This window comes from Penicillium riverlandense (assembly GCF_028828495.1).
Source record: "Penicillium riverlandense strain IBT 135883 chromosome Unknown utg000011l_segment0_segment0, whole genome shotgun sequence".
Lineage (NCBI taxonomy): Eukaryota > Fungi > Ascomycota > Eurotiomycetes > Eurotiales > Aspergillaceae > Penicillium > Penicillium riverlandense.
The window spans coordinates 540,352-558,711 of NW_026643201.1; the positions used below are offsets into that span (position 1 = coordinate 540,352).

The 18,360-nt window shown below is 54.9% G+C and overlaps 7 protein-coding genes across 7 annotated transcripts; 4 read left to right on the forward strand and 3 right to left on the reverse strand.

Annotated features, from left to right (window-relative positions):
* Nucleotides 1–305: 305 nt before the first annotated feature.
* Nucleotides 306–1,109, reverse strand: N7474_010906 (40S ribosomal protein uS11; the record flags this gene model as incomplete). Its single annotated transcript, XM_057202316.1, has 4 exons — nucleotides 306–468; nucleotides 539–699; nucleotides 899–971; nucleotides 1,043–1,109. The coding sequence occupies 4 exons, from the start codon at nucleotides 1,107–1,109 to the stop codon at nucleotides 317–319; spliced, it is 453 nt and encodes a 150-aa protein (XP_057047600.1). The 3' UTR covers nucleotides 306–316.
* Nucleotides 1,110–1,495: 386 nt separating this feature from the next.
* Nucleotides 1,496–3,429, forward strand: N7474_010907 (prephenate dehydrogenase (NADP(+)); the record flags this gene model as incomplete). The annotated part of the gene is made up of 7 exons (XM_057202317.1): nucleotides 1,496–1,590; nucleotides 1,920–1,980; nucleotides 2,034–2,145; nucleotides 2,201–2,349; nucleotides 2,435–3,034; nucleotides 3,083–3,214; nucleotides 3,274–3,429. 7 exons carry the CDS (start codon nucleotides 1,496–1,498, stop codon nucleotides 3,427–3,429), a joined length of 1,305 nt encoding a protein of 434 aa, XP_057047601.1.
* Nucleotides 3,430–3,691: 262 nt separating this feature from the next.
* On the forward strand, nucleotides 3,692–7,680 carry N7474_010908 (putative cytosolic regulator Pianissimo; the record flags this gene model as incomplete). The annotated part of the gene is made up of 2 exons (XM_057202318.1): nucleotides 3,692–5,428; nucleotides 5,479–7,680. 2 exons carry the CDS (start codon nucleotides 3,692–3,694, stop codon nucleotides 7,678–7,680), a joined length of 3,939 nt encoding a protein of 1,312 aa, XP_057047602.1.
* Nucleotides 7,681–8,270: 590 nt separating this feature from the next.
* N7474_010909 (uncharacterized protein) lies at nucleotides 8,271–9,971 on the forward strand (the record flags this gene model as incomplete). The annotated part of the gene is made up of 1 exon (XM_057202319.1): nucleotides 8,271–9,971. One exon carries the CDS (start codon nucleotides 8,271–8,273, stop codon nucleotides 9,969–9,971), a length of 1,701 nt encoding a protein of 566 aa, XP_057047603.1.
* Nucleotides 9,972–10,707: 736 nt separating this feature from the next.
* On the forward strand, nucleotides 10,708–12,470 carry N7474_010910 (uncharacterized protein; the record flags this gene model as incomplete). The annotated part of the gene is made up of 5 exons (XM_057202320.1): nucleotides 10,708–10,821; nucleotides 10,941–11,207; nucleotides 11,340–11,523; nucleotides 11,573–12,189; nucleotides 12,249–12,470. The coding sequence occupies 5 exons, from the start codon at nucleotides 10,708–10,710 to the stop codon at nucleotides 12,468–12,470; spliced, it is 1,404 nt and encodes a 467-aa protein (XP_057047604.1).
* Nucleotides 12,471–12,479: 9 nt separating this feature from the next.
* N7474_010911 (uncharacterized protein) lies at nucleotides 12,480–13,985 on the reverse strand (the record flags this gene model as incomplete). The annotated part of the gene is made up of 1 exon (XM_057202321.1): nucleotides 12,480–13,985. One exon carries the CDS (start codon nucleotides 13,983–13,985, stop codon nucleotides 12,480–12,482), a length of 1,506 nt encoding a protein of 501 aa, XP_057047605.1.
* A 486-nt stretch (nucleotides 13,986–14,471) lies between these two features.
* On the reverse strand, nucleotides 14,472–16,562 carry N7474_010912 (putative MFS phosphate transporter; the record flags this gene model as incomplete). Its single annotated transcript, XM_057202322.1, has 3 exons — nucleotides 14,472–15,835; nucleotides 15,885–16,027; nucleotides 16,078–16,562. The coding sequence occupies 3 exons, from the start codon at nucleotides 16,560–16,562 to the stop codon at nucleotides 14,472–14,474; spliced, it is 1,992 nt and encodes a 663-aa protein (XP_057047606.1).
* Between the last annotated feature and the right edge of the window lie 1,798 nt (nucleotides 16,563–18,360).

Sequence of the window (18,360 nt, forward strand, 5' to 3'; positions counted from 1 at the left end):
TGTACGAGCTCTCCGCCCTCCCCGCACTCATGTTTGATCCACGGACATTTACACATACAGAATTTACAATACTCCAAAATATTCTCAGATCCAGTCATTGATTCAGCGGTCATAGACTAATAACTACCTAACTCAACAGCTCAAACCCAAGACAGAACATTTTTCTTTTTCAGGGAAGAAAAAAATTGAAGACCAGGCAATAAGGGCCGTTCCTCGCGTTTATTCCATCCACAGTTGCAGGCGCAAAGAACCCGCGTGTAGCCTCCCATCCATCCAGCCATGCAGGAAAGAGAGAAAGACACAGTCCCGCACACGCCTACAGACGGCGACCACGGCGACCACCCTTGCGACGAGTAGAGTCGGAGGGGGTGGGGGTGACGTCCTCGATGCGGCCGATGCGCATACCGGCACGGGCCAGAGCGCGGAGGGCAGACTGGGCACCGGGGCCGGGGGTCTTGGTGCCGTTACCTGTTGACAAGCATTGTGAGATTCCGATTCCACTTCCAGCCAGACTTAGGAGAGGGGGGGGGTAACATACCACCGGTGGCACGGATCTTGATGTGCAGAGCGTTGATGCCCAGCTCCTTGCAGCGGGCGGCGACGTCCTGGGCAGCAAGCATGGCGGCGTAGGGGGAGGACTCGTCACGGTCAGCCTTGACCTTCATACCACCAGTCACACGGACAATGGTTTCGCGACCACTGTTGTAGAACACAAGTCAGCCAACGTAATTCGGAAGTAAATTTGGGACCATTCCATTGAGCGCGAGGTTGGTTGGTTTTGCCCGTTTCCCTTCCAATTCCAGTTCCAGAGGGACCGGATTGGTTGTGGATGGGATTTTTGCACCACCGTCGCAGCTTGCAGGGTGTAGTCGCATGTCACGCCATGCCATGGACGTACCTCAGATCGGTGACGTGGACGAAGGTGTCGTTGAACGAAGCGAAGATGCGGGCAACGCCGAAGACGAGCTTGCCTGTTTGCGAGATGTCTCTGGTCAGCTTATCATGACCACCGCGGTCGAACGACAGAATTTGTCTAACGTACCATCACCGGCCAGGGGGCCGAGGGAGACGTTCTCCTTGGCGGGAGCGGGGGCTTTCTTGGGAGGCATTGCGACTGTGGGTGTTGGGGGGTTAGTGGATGGAATACGGAAGAAAGAAAAAAAGACGAAGCGATTCGCAGAATTAAATGGAGTTTAGTGTGTGCCCTAGACGGTAGTGGGTCAAGCGAGATTGGGGCCTGACGGTTGAGGTGTCCGTCCGGATCTGGAGTCGGGCCGAGCGAGTCACTTCCACGCTATTTAAATTTCTGTCCGTTCCCTCTTTCTTTCCCTCTTTTTCTGTTCAACCTGGCAATTAATTGACCCAGAACTCCAGTGCGTGGATTTGGCACTTCAATTGGCAAACCCCATCCACTGCGAGTTTCTTCGTTCATTTTGCCTGCTTCACTTCAGTGTGTGTGAAACTGTCCCCGAGTGGGCGTGCGTGACTGCCCGATATGGGACTCACCAAGGACAATGCCTCGATTGGCATTATTGGCATGGGCGATATGGGCAAGATGTATGCCCAGCGCCTGAGTGATGCCGGATGGAGGTAAATCCTTTCTGTCGTTCTGGTCGACCGGGGAGAGTCGTGTTCCAAACGGTAAGCCTTCCCTCTTTCTTTTCTTCACCCTCCCTCTCTCGAATGATGACTAGAGTGCATTTGGCTCGAGCATGGTCCGACGGTCGACTACCTCGCCATTCTGGTCGGTAGTTGACTGTCGGACTGTCACTGATGTAACAACCACGCTACCTTACTTTTTTATGTCTGATCGATCTTCGATGCTGTTTTGAATTGTTCTGCCACTCCATCTGGGAATCCGTGCTAACTAGTGATTCCCTAGGCCCATTTGTATCTATACTAACTAACCATAATAAAAGGATCATCGCCTGTGACAGACCTGAGAACTATGAATCCTTACAACAAGAGTTCGCTTCTCAAGTACGTCCCCCTGCCAGGGTCAATGGCAAAATACAGATACTCATCGTACATAGCCAAGGGTCACCATCCTGCCGAATGGCCATCTCGTTTCCAGACTTAGCGATTTCATTCTTTACAGTGTAGAGGCCGGGATAATCGACAAGGTAGTGGCACAGTTCGGGCCCTGTATGTTTTGCACACCGTGCTTCGAGGCTGTTGGATCGTTGACATGTTGGAAAAGCAACCAAGGCCGGCGCCATCGTCGGCGGCCAAACGTCCTGCAAAGCCCCCGAGCTCGCGGCGTTCGAAAAACACCTGCCCCCGGATGTAGAGATTGTATCCTGCCATTCGCTCCATGGCCCCAAGGTCAATCCCCAGGGACAGCCGCTGGTATGGGACCCTCCTTCCTCCTCAGCGTGGATTTCATTCCAGACCGGACGTGCCTGAAATAACCGTTGCCATCCTCACTCCTCAGGTCCTGATCCAACATCGAGCCTCGGACGAAAGCCTGCGATTCGTCGAAGAGATCCTATCGTCGTTCGGGTCCAAAATGGTCTACCTCACCGGCGAGCTGCATGACCGCATCACCGCCGACACCCAAGCTGTCACACACGCCGCCTTCCTCAGCATGGGCACCGCGTGGGAAGCCAACCAACAGTTTCCCTGGGAGATCTCACGCTGGGTCGGCGGGATCGAGAACGTCAAGATCAACATCACCCTCCGCATCTACTCGAACAAATGGCACGTCTATGCCGGCCTGGCCATCCTCAACCCGGCGGCCAAGCAGCAGATCCGCCAGTACGCACAGTCCGTCACCGAGCTGTATAAACTCATGATTGGGGGACAACGGGATGAGCTGAAGCGCCGCGTGAAAGCGGCCGGCGCATCGGTCTTCAAGGCCGGCACGGAGGGACAAGACCTTTTGCTGAAGGACGAGGTGCTGGATCGGTTTTCTCTGTCCAACCGCTCGCGCGAGATGTCGCCTCCAAACAGCCATTTGAGTCTGCTGGCGATTGTGGACTGCTGGTCGAAATTGGGGATTGTTCCCTATGACCACATGATCTGTTCGACTCCGGTATGTATGAGAGCAGAGAGATCCAGGAGGTTGCTGATGGGTGTACAGCTGTTTCGTCTTTGGCTGGGCGTCACGGAATACTTGTTCCGCAATCCGGAGCTGCTCGATGAAGCACTCGACACGGCGATTGACGACAACACCTTCCGGTCGGACGATTTGGAGTTTACCTTTGCAGCACGGGTGAGTTCAGAAGAAGATGAATGAAATAGCGCGCACTTGCTGACATTGTGGGACATTAGGCCTGGTCCGACTGTGTATCCTTTGGAGACTTTGAATCCTATCGGGACCGCTTCGAGCGGATCCAGCAGTACTTCTCGCCTCAATTCCCCGAGGCAGCGAAACTGGGCAATGAGATGATGAAGACGATTCTGGAGAAGACGGAAAACAAGGCATAATGGTGTATAATACAGATAGAAGCCGTGTACGATTTAGGGTTAATCGATTAATTGGGAAACACAACAAACAATGGTTGGTTATACATCCTAGCGGCCCTTAGTCAGATCACGATCCGATCGACCTAAGCCTACTATCGCCCGCAACCCGTGACTTGCCCCCTCTGTAACTACCTTTGCTCCATTCCTTCCCTTTCCACCGCTCTCAATGCCCTATTCTCGTGACTGGTGTTAGACAGCCCTCCCGCGGGCTGGATGGAGCTCGATGGCTTCCGGGCACAACTCTGCATTCTCCACCACCTCGACCCAGCACCGTGTTTTGGGCGAGGGCCGCTCCTCTCTCAGCCAGGATGGCTCCTCCGCCGACGGGAGCTGGCACGATGCCATCTCACGATCCGGGCGGAATGATCGGTCTGAGTCTGGGGGCAGTGCCACCATGGCGCCCAGGGCGTCCTTGGCTCCGTCCTTTGGCGGGCCCGGCAGCTTCAGTGCCGAGCTGAAGAGCATGAATTCCAGGAGCGTCACCCCGCGACCCGATGGCACGTACGCCGCCCGCAGAGCCAGCCGATCGATCGGCGAGGAAGACTTCCCCAACACCGAGGAGCGCCAGGCCGCCATTCGAGACAAGATCGCCAAGGAAATGAAGATCAAGACCGGGACCGAGAACATGCTGGAGGCCCTGTTGGCAAAACCCCCGAAACAGACCAAGGAACAGAGGTTACGCGTCGAGTCCGAACTCAGCTCGTCCAACCGAAAACTGGCCGAGCTGCACCAGGAACTGGAGGATGAAATCTTACGTGCGCAGGCGCCGTCGTCCCCGCCTCCTCGCAGTCGCCTCTCGGGGATCTTCCGCGGTAGTCCCATGCGCTCGCCGTCGCGCAATGACACTCGTGGTGGGCTGATGGATGAGGATTTTGAGGAGGATGGCGAAGGGGACATGGAGTCGCCAACCTATGTTCTGACGGAAACATTACAAGCACTGGAAATCGAAGGGATGGCGCCCGATTTCTACGTGGAACGCGCAAACAGTTTGGTCGAACTATTCAAGCGGTACCCCTCGTTGAAATATGATCTGGCATGGCCGGTATTCGGGCTGCGCGTCCAAGTCATGCTGCTGAGCGACAGCAAGGAAGTGGTGGCCGCGGGATACCGTTTGACTCGCTACGCCATAGCGGACCGGAAATCTTTGCAGACGATCCGGTCACTGCACACCGATGAGCTGGTCATACTGTCTCTCGTCAAAGAAAGCAAAGCAAGTATCGAAAGGGAACAGGCTTTAAAGTTTATACGGGCGTTTTTGGATGTCAAAGACGGTGTGAAAGAGGTTGATCGCGCCATCGTGCGAACGATCGTCTCCGTCGCGGAGCACCACGAGGACCGACTTCGGAACATATCGATCATGACTTTGGCGGAGATGTTGGTCAAAGATCCCGAGTTGGTCGCTTCCGCTGGCGGGTTCTCCGCGCTGCACGATGCTTTGGCCGAGGGGACCTTTGGTGCCTCTGAGAGTTTGATCTCGAGTTTTCTGCACGTTCTTGATACACCTCGGAGTCGAAAGTACTTGCAAGGCTGTGAGCTTGAAGCCGTCCTCGCACCCTTCACCGACTCCTTGTCCGACTCACTGCGCACTGGGCGGCTAAAGTCCGCCGCTCGAGCGATATCTGCAATGCTGAAGACCTGGCCGGGTCTGGTGATTCTTGCAAGGCACGATTCCCAGCCATTACGCTCCCTTCTCGACTCACTCCACTATCCCGATCCTCAGGCTCGCGACCTCATCATGGAGCTGTTGTTCGACGCTCTTCGAATCAAGCCTCCTTCTTGGTCGTCCTCCTTTCTGGCTGGCAGAAGACTCACAACCTATGGCAGAGTCTCAAATCTCCGTTCAGACACGGATCAAAAATTCTCTCGCGGTTTCGCAGACACCAGGAGCGACAGATTCGATCTCACGGCACATTTCTCGACTCTTATATTAGCGGCATTAGTTGAGGCAGGGTTACCAAAGGTATTTCTTGGCCCTCGTTCAGATAACCCAGCAAGCTGACTCGATTCCAGGCGCTTTCTGATCTTATTGAAGATGAAACCGATCCGTCACTCCGACGCAAGGCAACGTTGCTCTTGACCGAGGTACTCAAATTAGCCCATCATTCTTTGCCTCAGACCATCAGCGCGAATTTGCAAGTGCTTGCACACTTGATTCCATCAGCAATCAATTTTGACACGGAAAACCATGACGTCTCCACCTCAACCATCTTCCAAATTGACAGTATTAACCGAACGATGGCGCGCTCTGGTGGTTTTAACAGCGGGGCAAATCGATACAATATGGACGCCGATCTATCGGCGTCTTTGCTACCCGGTGACCAGGGCAAGGACAAATTGGGCCCCGCTATGGACGAACAACAATTCCGCAATGCCATCCTGGAGACCCATGTGCTTAACACTGTCAATTACCTCAAGTGGAAATGGGATCTCATCCATCGCTTGGTTGAAGGGCCTCTTACCAACCCGAAGAGACTGGACGAGGCCATTAAGGGTTCCAAGTTCATGAAGCGTCTCATTGGATTCTACCGGCCTTTCAAGTACCGATTTTCCATGATTCCAAACACCAAGCCAAACCAGCGTTACGTTCGGACTGGTTGTGCCCTCATGCGCATACTGGTCCAGGTTCCCGAGGGTTCCAAGTACCTGGCCGAAAATAAGTTTCTGAGACAGGTCGCTGAATGCCTGGCACAAGTAGACCGGATGAGTGGTCTCACTTCCGCGTCACCCCTCTTCTCGCGAGAGCAAATGACCAATACCTTGAGTGGTGGCTACTTTGCGATGCTGGGCGCTCTAAGCGCTGAACCCAACGGACTGATCATGATGGAGAGATGGCATATGCTGAACATGTTTTACCACATCATCGAGCTACGGGACCGGAACGACTTGATTCAGACGCTTTTGGGGAATATGGATTACTGCCAGGAAAGCCATCTTCGAGTCTTGCTGTCCAAGGCTCTCACTATTGGCTCGAAGGAGATTCGAATCTTTGCAACTAAGCTCCTCCGAAAATACGCCGTGGGGGATACCGGTCTTCCCGCTAATGCAGCCATTAGCAATGCGGAATGGGTCATCAAGCTGCTGGTGACTCAACTATATGACCCAGATGTCACGGTCTGTCAGACTGCCGTCAAGGTCCTCGAGGAGGCATGCAACCAGCGCGATTACCTTGAGTTTGTGGTCAAGTGCAGGCCCTCACTTGATCATCTCGGAGAGATTGGTGCGCCACTTCTTTTGCGGTTCCTGTCCACCTCAGTTGGATATCATTACCTGGATGGCCTGGACTACATCACCCAAGAAATGGACGACTGGTTCCTTGGTCGAAACGATTCCTACGTTGGGCTGGTGGAGGCTGCTCTCTCCCGAGCTTATGTCGACCAGCCACGACGCAGCAGCTATGCGCCCGAGGATCTAGTCGATCTCCGAGACATTGGCCTGGTTCCACCGCATTTCTACCGGGAGCTCGCTCGGACAGCCGAAGGGTGTAAGTTGTTGGAACAGTCGGGCCATTTCAATGAGTTTGCTTGGACGATCCGCGATTTCCAGCTGAACGAGGAAGACACCGAGGCGCTGCTCAAAGTCAAGGGGTGTCTCTGGGCCATTGGCAATATTGGTTCCATGGAACTCGGCGCCCCGTTCCTGGAGTCGGAAATCGTGCAGCGGATCGTGCAGATCGCAACGAGTGCCGGCGTCGTGACCATGCGAGGTACTGCGTTTTTCGTGCTGGGACTCATCTCCCGCAGTCGCCATGGGCTGCAAGTGCTGCGAAATCTGGGATGGGACTCAGCCGTGGACCAGAAGGGAGACTCACTGGGTCTCTGTCTTCCCACTGATTTCCGCAAACTGTTTCTGATATCCTTCCCCGGTTTCGACGCGGAAGCCAATCGCACCCCGCGCGAGCAACTCAAAGGAGCCACCACGGACCCAGACTCAGTCAACCAGAAGATCCTGAAGCTGATCGTCGACATGGGCAACACTGTCCTGTCGAAACGCTCGGCCGCAGACCTCCACAGCATCAAGTCCAAACAGCCCGAACGATTCCACCAAGTCCATCTCTTCCGCAAAACCCTCTGCATTCTGGAGAGTCACCATTTCCGGCTCCCTGCCCGCCGCTTTGCCCTGGATCTATTCGATAAAAGCGTGATGCGGCGGATTGTTTTTGAAGAAGATTCATCGTCCGACTCTGACTCCTCCAACTCCGACTCCTCGACTTAATCTTCCTACTCTTTCTCTCTCTCTTTTTCTTTCATATGGGCATTTCGTCATGACTCCTGATTAACCTATCGTCGATACTATACCCCCCCCGGGCACAAGACGGTGCGTCACGTTATGAATTTCTGTTGTTTGTGCCACGATTTATGTGCATGCTCCCCTCTACTATCCATCTATCTATGACCTCCTTTGCAATGCGGGCCTGGCGAGCAATCACGGTGCTGGCTCGGTTTATTCTTTTTGGGTTTGGGAGGGTTTGGGGAGGGGTTTTTTTTTTTTTTTTTCTGGTTTTCTGCATCTGTACCTTTGGCATTGCGGTGGGCGGATTTACCTCGGAATGAGACATGAATTATATCTCTGCAGTATTGGAATGATTGTGTAGAAATAGGAGATTTGTAGTGGCAGGTCAGATGTCATGGATCAGGAACTGCCGATTCGCCGATCTGCTGGACTCGGCCCGCCTCTGCTAATCACGAGTCCCTCCAACCCAACACCTTCTTCCTCAGTACATAACCGAATGCACTCCTATCCACCAGACTATATATATATATATCATTTCTATAACTCCGAGACTCCTAGTCTCATGACATGCGATGGAGAATGCCACCACGCCCCCGTCTCCGCAATCCCCGCATGCCACCGCTGACCCAGGCGCAATCATGACGGACGTGCCGAGGTCACCAGAAAAACAACCAGATGCGCCGCATGTCGTCATCCAATTAATCCAATGTCATCGCTGCTCATATCCCCTGCAGAATCCACTCCGTCTACCGTGCGGCAACACGGTGTGCCGCGCATGTCTGCCTCCGACGCGCCCGCGGACGGGGATTACATACCCCATCGCGGCGGGTAGAGAGGAAGGGTTTCTTTGTCACTGGGATGGAAGGGATGGATGTGCTGGGGACCACTGTGTTGGTGACTGCGGTACGGATGTGTTGCTGGGCAAGCTCGTGGCGCTATATGAGGAGAGTCTGTCGGGTGCGGGCACCGGGCAGGAAAATGGAAAAGAACAGCGCAGCCTGATGGTCCGATGGAAGACCGAGGCGCAGGAGCAGCATTCGGCGCAGATTGATCGTGCTGGGTGGTTGGAGGGTGTATATGGATTGGCATCCCAAGGCCGGTTTCCCTGGAGTGCGCGCGAGGTGGTCTATGAAGGGAATCTTCTCGCAGACGACCGCGATCACCTCACCTGCCAATCACTAAAAGAAAATCTGCGCGCCGAGCTAGACTGTCAAGTCTGCTATGCGCTCATCCTTGACCCCCTCACAACTCCGTGCGGACACACCTTCTGCCGCAAATGCGTCGCCCGGGTCCTCGACCACACAGATCTATGCCCAATCTGCCGCCGCAAGCTGGGCCTACCACCAACCGTGCAGTCAGAGCCACTGAACAAAACCCTAGCGGGGCTAATCGACCATTTCTTCCCTGACCAAGTCTCGGCGCGGCGCGAAGCGCTCGCGCAGGATGAGACGGGGGTGGATATTGAGAAGAAGCTGGCGCTGTTCGTATGTACATTGTCGTTCCCGACGATGCCGACGTTCCTGCATATTTTCGAACCGCGGTATCGGCTCATGATTCGACGTGTTGTCGAGAGCGGCGACGGCAAGTTCGGGATGGTCATGTATAACCGTCGGGCGCGGGCACAGCCTGGCGCAGAGGAGTTTATGGACTACGGCACACTTCTGCAGATTGAGCGGTATGAGCTGCTTCCTGATGGACGCAGTCTGGTGATCGCCAACGGTGTGTCGCGATTCAAGGTGCTGGAGGCGGGGATGCTGGACGGGTATCATGTTGGACGAGTCGAGCGCGTTGACGACGTCTCGCTGGCGGAGGAGGAACGGCTCGAGTTGGCGGAGACTTCTGCTCCGGCCAACCCAGCGCCAGAGGCAGAGCCAGACGGTCAAGCGGTCGATCCCCTCCCGCCGGTGGACTCGATGTCGACGCAGCAGCTGCTGGATTCGGCGCGCAAGTTCATCGCCCGTCAGCGCCGAGCTGCGGCTCCGTGGCTCCATCCACGCATTATGTTGGCATACGGGCCTGTACCGAACGACGCCGCGCGGTTTCCTTGGTGGTTGGCCTGCGTGCTGCCCCTCTCCGAGGAAGAGAAGTACCCGATTCTGGCTGCGACGAGCGTCCGCGAGAGACTCAAGATCGCAGCGCGCTGGGGGCGGGAGATCGAGGCTCGAGATTTGTATGTCCCAGAAGTACTTTCATCTCTTGTTCTTGATCCACAAAACACTAACATGAATGATGGCAACAGGTCCACCGGCTCATCGCTCCTCTCTGTCTTATGACTAGCCGTCCCTCTCCTCATAATCTGTATCATCCCATTGATGTCAACGTCGTTCTCAACGGCATTCCACTCCACATCTAACAGCGTCCTCACTTCGCTGACACCGTTCTCCTTCTCGATATCTGTCTCCTTTGGTGGCGGGGGACCCGCGGTGTTCGCAAATAGACAGCAGAATCGTCATAGTAATCCCCAGTCTGCGCAGGAGCCGGAGACGGAGTCGGAGACGTATATCTCGCAGACATTGGTGATTGGCGCATTTCTGTTGGTCTTCCTGGCGCAGGTGGGCGTCAATTTCTTATACGTCCTGCGGGATGCACGTCGACGGAGGGCGATTGTGGCGGAAATGCAAAGGCCTTTCAGGGCTAATCGTGGGAATCAACGTATAAATGGGAATGTTAATGAGAATCAAGTTGGGGAGAGGGAAGCAGACGGGCAAATTGCCGGAGAAAGAGATGGAAGGGAGAGAGATGGATGAATCAGTCGATTCTTTTGTATATAAAACCTCTTCATCCACACAACTTTAGTACATACACATAATACCAGCAAGCACCCACTCTCATTGATATCATTTGCAAATTTTTAGTTGGAGGTGAAGTTATCCTCCTCCTCGAGAGAACGAAAACCGTATACAACGCTTATCATCACGTGCGTCCAAATCAACAACACGCAGAGTCAACTTCCTCAACACAACCACCAGCGCTGGAACTTCCTCCAGTGCTGAAATTCCCTCAAAAGCCATGACAACACTCTCCCTATCGCTGGCCCCGCCAGCCTTGATCCAACTCCACGACGCCTTGACATGTCTCTCTAAGTTCAGCGAGACTGTCGCCATCGAGGCAGAGCACGACCTGGTAAGATCATGTACAAACAGTGCCGCAAGAAGATAAGAATTGACCATGTGGTTTAGCTCCGATTGAGTGCGATTAACTCCACCAAGACGGCGTACGCGGCGTTCGCGTTCGTCAGAGAGCTGTTCTTCGATGCGTATGCCTTCAGCACTGACGCCAACAGTCGAGCTGCGCGTCATCATCAGAGCACGACGAGTAGTGCGCAGTCAGATCGGTTCTGCTGCCAGATCTACATCAAGGTCTGTGAACTGGGCCTTCTTTGCAATGCAATCAATGGCAGTTCGATGCTAATGGAGAGCCAATACAGGCTCTGCTATCAATCTTCCGTGGTCGCATCGACCGTAATAAAGACACCGCCGTGGAGCGCTGCGACATGGAAATCCGTGAAGGTCCGCAGCAGGCTGAGTGTCGGCTGATTGTTCGGATGATCTGCGGCCTGGGTAGGTCGCTCATACTGAGTGGCATGGACGCACAGCTGACTCGTTGTAGGCGTGATCAAATCGTACAAGCTCACCTACGAGCCTGCAACCGTTCAACATGCCGTCTTCGATCGCACAAGGGCTATAAACCAGTGGACTGCGGACCCGCGGTTTCTGAGGTCGATAATCGACCACTTCAGCTTTTCGGCTGAGCAGCTGGATATGTACTCCGACTCAGGCAAGGCGGTGTTTACCAGTTTTACCACCAAGGTTACTGAGGGCAAAGGTAAGTTGCATGCGTCATATTTGGCAGAGCGGAAACCAATTTCGAATAGAAGTCCTCAAGCATCCCGTACACACCTCTGTGGCCATCGATAAAAAAGATTTTGCCGACTTCCTCGTCGAGGACAAGCTGCACGTAGCAATCAACTTGAAAGATTTCAAGGCCGTGGTCGCCCACGCCGAGACGATGAATGCCACCGTCACAGCACGATACACCCGCCCCTGCAAGCCGCTGCAACTGGCATATGAGTTCGAAGGTGTCGACGCACAGTTCACGCTAATGACGCGTGGCGAAGCCGTCGAAGGAGGCGACGACAATGTGCCGACCTCCTCCCGGGCCTCGATGCCGCAGCAACTCTCTGCGCGGCCAACGCCAGGACCGGCTCTGACTCCAGCGGAAAGAGCCAGGCAGAATCCGAATCCTGCTCCGGACATGCCGCCTCCGCCAGTAGCGCGCAGTCGGTCGATCCGCCCGCTTACGGGCTTGTCTACTCAGGAGAATTTTGCGCAGAAGGCTAGTGCGGAGCAGCGACCTTCTGCATCGTCGACGGCGTCCGCGTCGATGGACTTTGATAGCTTGTTTGTGCCGGCGGACGATGACCGACAGTGGGATGAGATGAATGAGGAGGAAGAGCCGCAGGATATTCTGGGGTGGGATGCCACAGGCCAGGTTTGTGGTTTTTCAAGCTGTTTTCTTCTTGTGTCCTTGCTGATAATCGGATACAGGAGACATTCCAGGCTACGTTGCGCGATGAGGAGCCTGACTTCTCCAGACTGACGGCGGCGTCGTCGCGCAAAGAGGCTCCCAAGGAAGAGATGGGCATTCCGCCGACACAGCGCATGTCCCAGGTATGTCTATTGGCAAATCTGGTCGTGAACAGCTCGCTAACGAGTCACAGCTTCGTGGTCTGGGTCTTTTCGACTGAGTTATTTGTTTATCTTGGTCTCTGAGACATCTGCTCAAGATACTATCAACCAACTAGTTGCACATCCAGCCCCAACACCAACAACCCTGCCACCTGCAGTCCTTGCATCCTCCGGCAGTGATATAACATTATACGTCCCTGCCACATTGCCCCGAGCATCTGTCTCGGGGCCACAGTTCCCATGCTCACCCCAGCCGAACGCCGCGACAGTCCCATCCTCCAAGAGCGCAAGGACGTGCTCGCTACCGACAGCGAGCGTGGTCGGTGGGGGGAGAGTTGGCGGTGGATGTTGACCGCGATCATTTCGTCCCCATGCAATGAGATGACCGGGCCGTGGCGGGCTGGGAGTAGCGGGACTGTCCTCTTCAGACAATGACTTGCCCGCTGGGTTAGGTGGAACATGTACATAAACCCCATTCCAACTCGCGAGGATATCGGTATATCCATTCACCGCATTAACCTCCACCACCCCCTCATCATTCCCATCTCCATGTTGAGATGACGATGCAACTGAAAATGCAGAAGAGGAAGAAAGAAAATCCCCCAAAACCCCCCACCGCATCCCTCTCTCACCCAGGAGTACAAACCGTCGACAGTCATCCCCCAGAACAACCGTAAACTCCCTCCCGCAAACCGCACTCCTCGCAAAGAAGGGAATCCCATCCACGCGCGCAGGCTCCCAAATGATCTTGGTGGCTTTATTGCCAGGTCCCAGTTGGCCCTTTCGTGAACTGCCCCAGCCGTAGACTTGGCCGTTTGAGAGGATTGCGATGGTGTGGGTCATTCCGGTTGCTAGGGCGGTGATTTTTGGGGTGGGTTCTTGTTCAGATGGATCGGGACGGGGTGGGAAGTTGGGGATGTATGATGGCGCTGATGGCCCGGAATGCAGTATCTGTGACCCGATACCAAGTTCACCTTTCGTACCTGTTCCCAGCACGTAGATGCGGTCTTCCTCCTCATCGTCTTCGGGAGATACCGATTGATCATCTCCCCGGCGGTTCATCTGCTCTGCTGAAAATGAAGGGTTCTGCTTCGATATCTTCGGCACCGAAGCCACAAGCAACGACCCCTCCCACGTCGCAGCAACGTGCTTGAAATGCTCGACAGTCAATCCGGACTCGGGGTCGTGGATACACACTCTTCTGAAGCGAAGGAGTGTGTCTTCTTGTTCATCTCCATCTCGTTCTTGCGCTTGCGCTTGCTTCGTAGCCGCAGTTGGGATCTTCTTTTCGTTGGCCGTTGATGAGCTATTCTTCTCTCCATCGCGGTGCAAATCTTGACCTTGCGCATGGATACAAGTGATGTTTTCTCCACACCGTCCATCCCCATTCAACCCAGCTGCCCAAACAGCCCCCTTGGCCGTGAGAAGCAGGGTATGGTTGCCGCCTGCGACAATTCGAGTAATATTGTCATTTTCATCAGAAGGGCCCTGATGGCGTTCTGAGGTCTCGAAGAGACACTCTGTTGGCGAGGAGACGTCCTCTGTGTGGCCGATGCCGAGTTGGCCGGATCCGTTGGATCCGAGGGCAAATAGATGCATTCCTTTTTCTTTTTTTGCTCTTTTTCTTTTCCTTTTTGGGTGTCACTTTATTTGGGTTGGGTCATTTTGGATCACAGGTGGATGAGTGTTGGCATAGTTAGAGCGAGTACAACTTCGAGGCGAGTCGTTCATGGTTAGTCAGCACTTCTACTGAGAGTAAGTATTGCTCTGCAAGAGCAACTAGACAGTACACAAGGCTAGAATTGACTTCTATACAGGTAGATGCATACGAAAGAACATGAATCAGAGCAACCAGCAATCACTGGATGGGTATTATATCAACACGAACATCTCTAATTACACAGGCCACAGGCCAACAACATCATGCATACATTCCGACAATGTGCAAAGCCAGGCGCCGAATAAGGCACGAAGCAAACGGGGGATATCAAGAGACAGGGAGGTAGTTTTTCTGAGAAAGACATTGACAAGAAAGGAAAGAAAAGGGAAAGCCAAAAAGGGTGCCATGGCAATGACAAGACAAGCTTAGTGCTTCTCGTTGCCAACGGTATCCTCAGAGGCATTCTCGGCCGCCGGGGGCAGAGTGAAGTTATCCTGCTTACTAGGCACAGACTGCTCCATGCCCTTGAACATGGGGCTGGTGCGGTGGAAGTAAGAGTGGACATGGCCCTCGAGGAGAGTCTCATCAGTGTCAAAGGCGGCGTCGATCTTCTCCTCAGAGGCCTTCTCAGCCATGAGAGCCTCCCACTCAGCGCGGAACTCCTCGACCTTCTGCTGGTAGTCCAGCTCGGCGTTGTAGTGCTTGCCGCGGCCGGTCATGCGCTCCCAGATGGACAAGTGCTTGGAGTGCACAGCGGGGCCATGGTAGTCCTCCTCGCGACCGGCGCGGAGGTACTGGAAGCGACGCTCCTGCTCCTTCAGGTCCAGACCGGTGGTGTCGGGGAGGAAGAAGAAAGTGAACACCATACCAGCCAGACCGAACCACGGGACGACGTAGAACTTGGTCTGCGTGTCGATGTAGTTACCCAGCACGGCGGTGAGCAGCGCACCGAGCTTGCCGGCGGCGGCGGACATACCGTGGGCGGTGGCACGGATCGGGGTCGGGTAGACCTCCGCGGCGACCAGGAAGGTGATGCAGTTGGGGCCGAACTGGTTGAAGAAGGAGCTGAGGAAGTACATGGCCTGGAAGGACTTGATGTTCGCGGGCTGGATGTAGTGCTCGTAGTTGAAGGCGGGGACGACAAACAAGATGAAGCAGAGCAGGAAGCCAACCTGCTGCATCCATTTGCGGCCGTACAGCTTGTTGTCGACCAGGAATGAGGCACAGTAGTAACCAGCCAGCGAGACACCGCAGTTGGCCAAGTTCCACAGCCAGGTGGGCATGACGGAGTCGGTCTTTCCGATGATCGCCTCAATGAAGTCGGACTGGAACAGCTTGTTGCCATAGAAGAAAACGTCGTTGGCGAACCAGCCAACGGTAGTGGCCAGGAGGCGAGGACCGAAGTACTTGAAGGTCAGACGGAGGGACTCGACATCGTAGCCGGTGACTGAGGCCTTCTTCTTGGCGGCAATCAGCTGCTTGCTGGCCGCCTTCATGTGGTAGCAACGGTAGTAGGTGAGCCAGAGGGTGCCGACGGCGGGGATACCGAAAGACACGCGGTAGGTCCACTGGGCGGCCACGGTAGAGTAGGGGGCGTTGCCGCTGCCGTGGTGGAAGCAGAGCAGGAGGATGATCAAGAGACCCTGGTTAATAACCTGACCCCAGCCCTGCATCAAGAAGGCGCTGACGACCTTGCGGCCACGGTGCATACGATCCTCCCGGGTCGAAACCTTGCCAGAGCCGACAGCATTCTCCATACCACTGGTAGCGGTCATGGGGTACTCGCCACCTGCAATTGAGTTAGAAAAATCTTTTGACCATCCAGTGACACCACTTACCAACACCAATGCCGTAGATGAACAGCGACCACGCGTAACAGATCACCCAACCGTTCTGAGTGACACCCCAGGCGGCAGTCAACATAACCAAAGCGAGAGTCATGATGGTCGCGTCCTGAATCAGACCCCAGCGACGACCGAGCCTAGAGAACCCGTTAGATCCGTTTCAGTCCGTTGAGAGGAATTGACCTACCAGTCACCCAACACACCGACGAGGACCTGACCCACAATGATACCAATGACCTCGAGGTAGCTCACGGCGCTGATCCACTGCTTGTTGCAAATGGTCGCATCGTCCCAGCACTCGGGGAAGGCAGCCTCGAGCAGAGGAGAGATGGTGCCGATGGAGAAGAGCACGTAACCCTCCAGACCGAGACCGGCACCGGGGAGCACGTAGTTGGCAAAGTAGAAGCTGATGGGGGACAGGGGGTCCTCCTTCATCATGGCCCAGATGCCGCTGAGCTCCCGCTTGGCCTCGGTGTTGTTCTGGGCGTTGACGAAGCCGATCTTCTTCATGAGCGGCAGATCGGCCCAGTAGACGCCTTCCTTGGTGTAGCTGTCCTCCGGACGGATCAGCTGGTCGAAGGCACCCTTCTCGTGAATGTCCATATCCTCGAGCGGGTTATGGGTTCCCGACATGTCGGGCCCATGGGGGGCACGCGGTCCAAAGTCCGTCATGGTGAATGAATTGACTCGTGGAGAATTGAGTGTCAGATCGACAATTCGACCTGGGAAGAGTGGGTGGGAAGGGACCACAAGGCTAGGCTGCACAGGCCTATGAATTGAGGGCGAGCGACAGATTAAATATGTTGATCAGAGGGATGTTGCAGTGCGAAGGCCGGCCAGGAAGGCAGACCAAAGCCATGCATTTCTGAATTTTTAGATCGATTCGCCGCAATCATCCATGTCCGGGGCCCAATCAGAGCACCGATCGGAGGAGTGTGGTCGGAATGTGGATTGTCACTGGCCGCCACATGCTCCACGGCCCTTCACCTTGCTCGGTTCACCGCCTACCCCTTCGCGCCGCTCTCCGGCCCCACGTTCGGTTCCCTTGTCTCTCTCGTCCAACTGTTCACCACGTGCAGATCTAGCCTCACGCCTCCACTGTGATTGGCAACTCTTGTCAGTGACAGGCTGATGCTTGAACCCGCCCCACTGATACTCTCCCAGCCATTCACAACCCCAGCTCACAGCACGAGATCGAGTTGCCCCTGGATCGCATCGACAGTTTGGGGCGCGGCAGCCGACAACCTCCCCAGAGCCCACGGTTAGTGCCGTTCAGTCAAGCAAATACATGCGACCAAGCATCCACCACTTCGTCAAGCTTCCTGGGCGAATGCTTCGGTCTAGATGGTCTGGGCGAGAGTTGACGCAAATGAATCTTCTCAATACATTGACCGGGCATCCGTTGTTCGTCTCCTCGATGGGACTCGATCTCATCAAACCACAGCACGCAGCGGGTCCGGTCCATCTAACGGCCCCTCCTGGTCGCGTGTACATGACAACAAGTGCATCGATAACTTTTGGTTCAGCCCTTCAGCTAGTACGAAGTATGGATGGACATGTTGTGGCTGGCACCGGCCAATGACCTTGACCCGATGACCTCTCGATATCTTCCTTGGCCATGCAGGGCCAGAGGATCGGCCCCTCCGACGGACAGCCAGCTCCATCTGGGTGCATCCCTCGGGCGGCTTTCTAGAAGGACGGCTGTCTTCTAGAAGCACGCGCACGTGCTGGTGGTTTGTTTCAGTGAAAATCCTGTGGGTTCCAGCCGGACCCATCCATGAGCCCTGCTCGTATCACTCTGCCGACGGTAGGTCCCGGGCACACCGTCTAGCCCCGTCCTTTCTTTCAGAGACACGGGGCACGACGAAGCTCCATTCTCCTGGCTGGTGGGATGGAAAACGTGGCGACTGGTCTCATAGCTCGGGCAACGGCACGCCACTAGTCTCGGTGTTTGTGTTCGGGCCCGGTGTTGTCGGGCTCTGGCAGCCTTGCCTTGGCTTTGCTGACAATGATCTGAGAACGTGCCACTTGCTAGTGACTTCGAGATGCTATCTATAGGATCGTTCGAGTCCACCCGGGCAGTCGCTGGGCCCCTGTCAGCCCTAACTGGAGCGACTCGGGGCGGCCCAACCAATTAGGAGCTTGACCGGCAACACCATTGCACGAATCTGGTTGTCGTGAAACCGCAGATCATGAACAGGGATTGGAAGTTGGTCGCGAGCTCTCTGCTTGGTAGTCTTTCTCAGCTCTAGGGCTTTCTCGTCAAGTCTGCCTTGTAATTTAGTTCAAATACTAACTATAGGCCGTAGTTGAGGTAGTCGTGGAGTTACTTCCTTCTTCTAGCTCTACCTCAACCAACTCGCTCGTTTCATTATTTCATACCCGCTTTGCAGATTCCCTCTCTTGCTTTCAAGACTAAAAAGAAAGCATTCCAAACTACAAAGGAGTGAGGTTTAGGTGGTTGAATAGC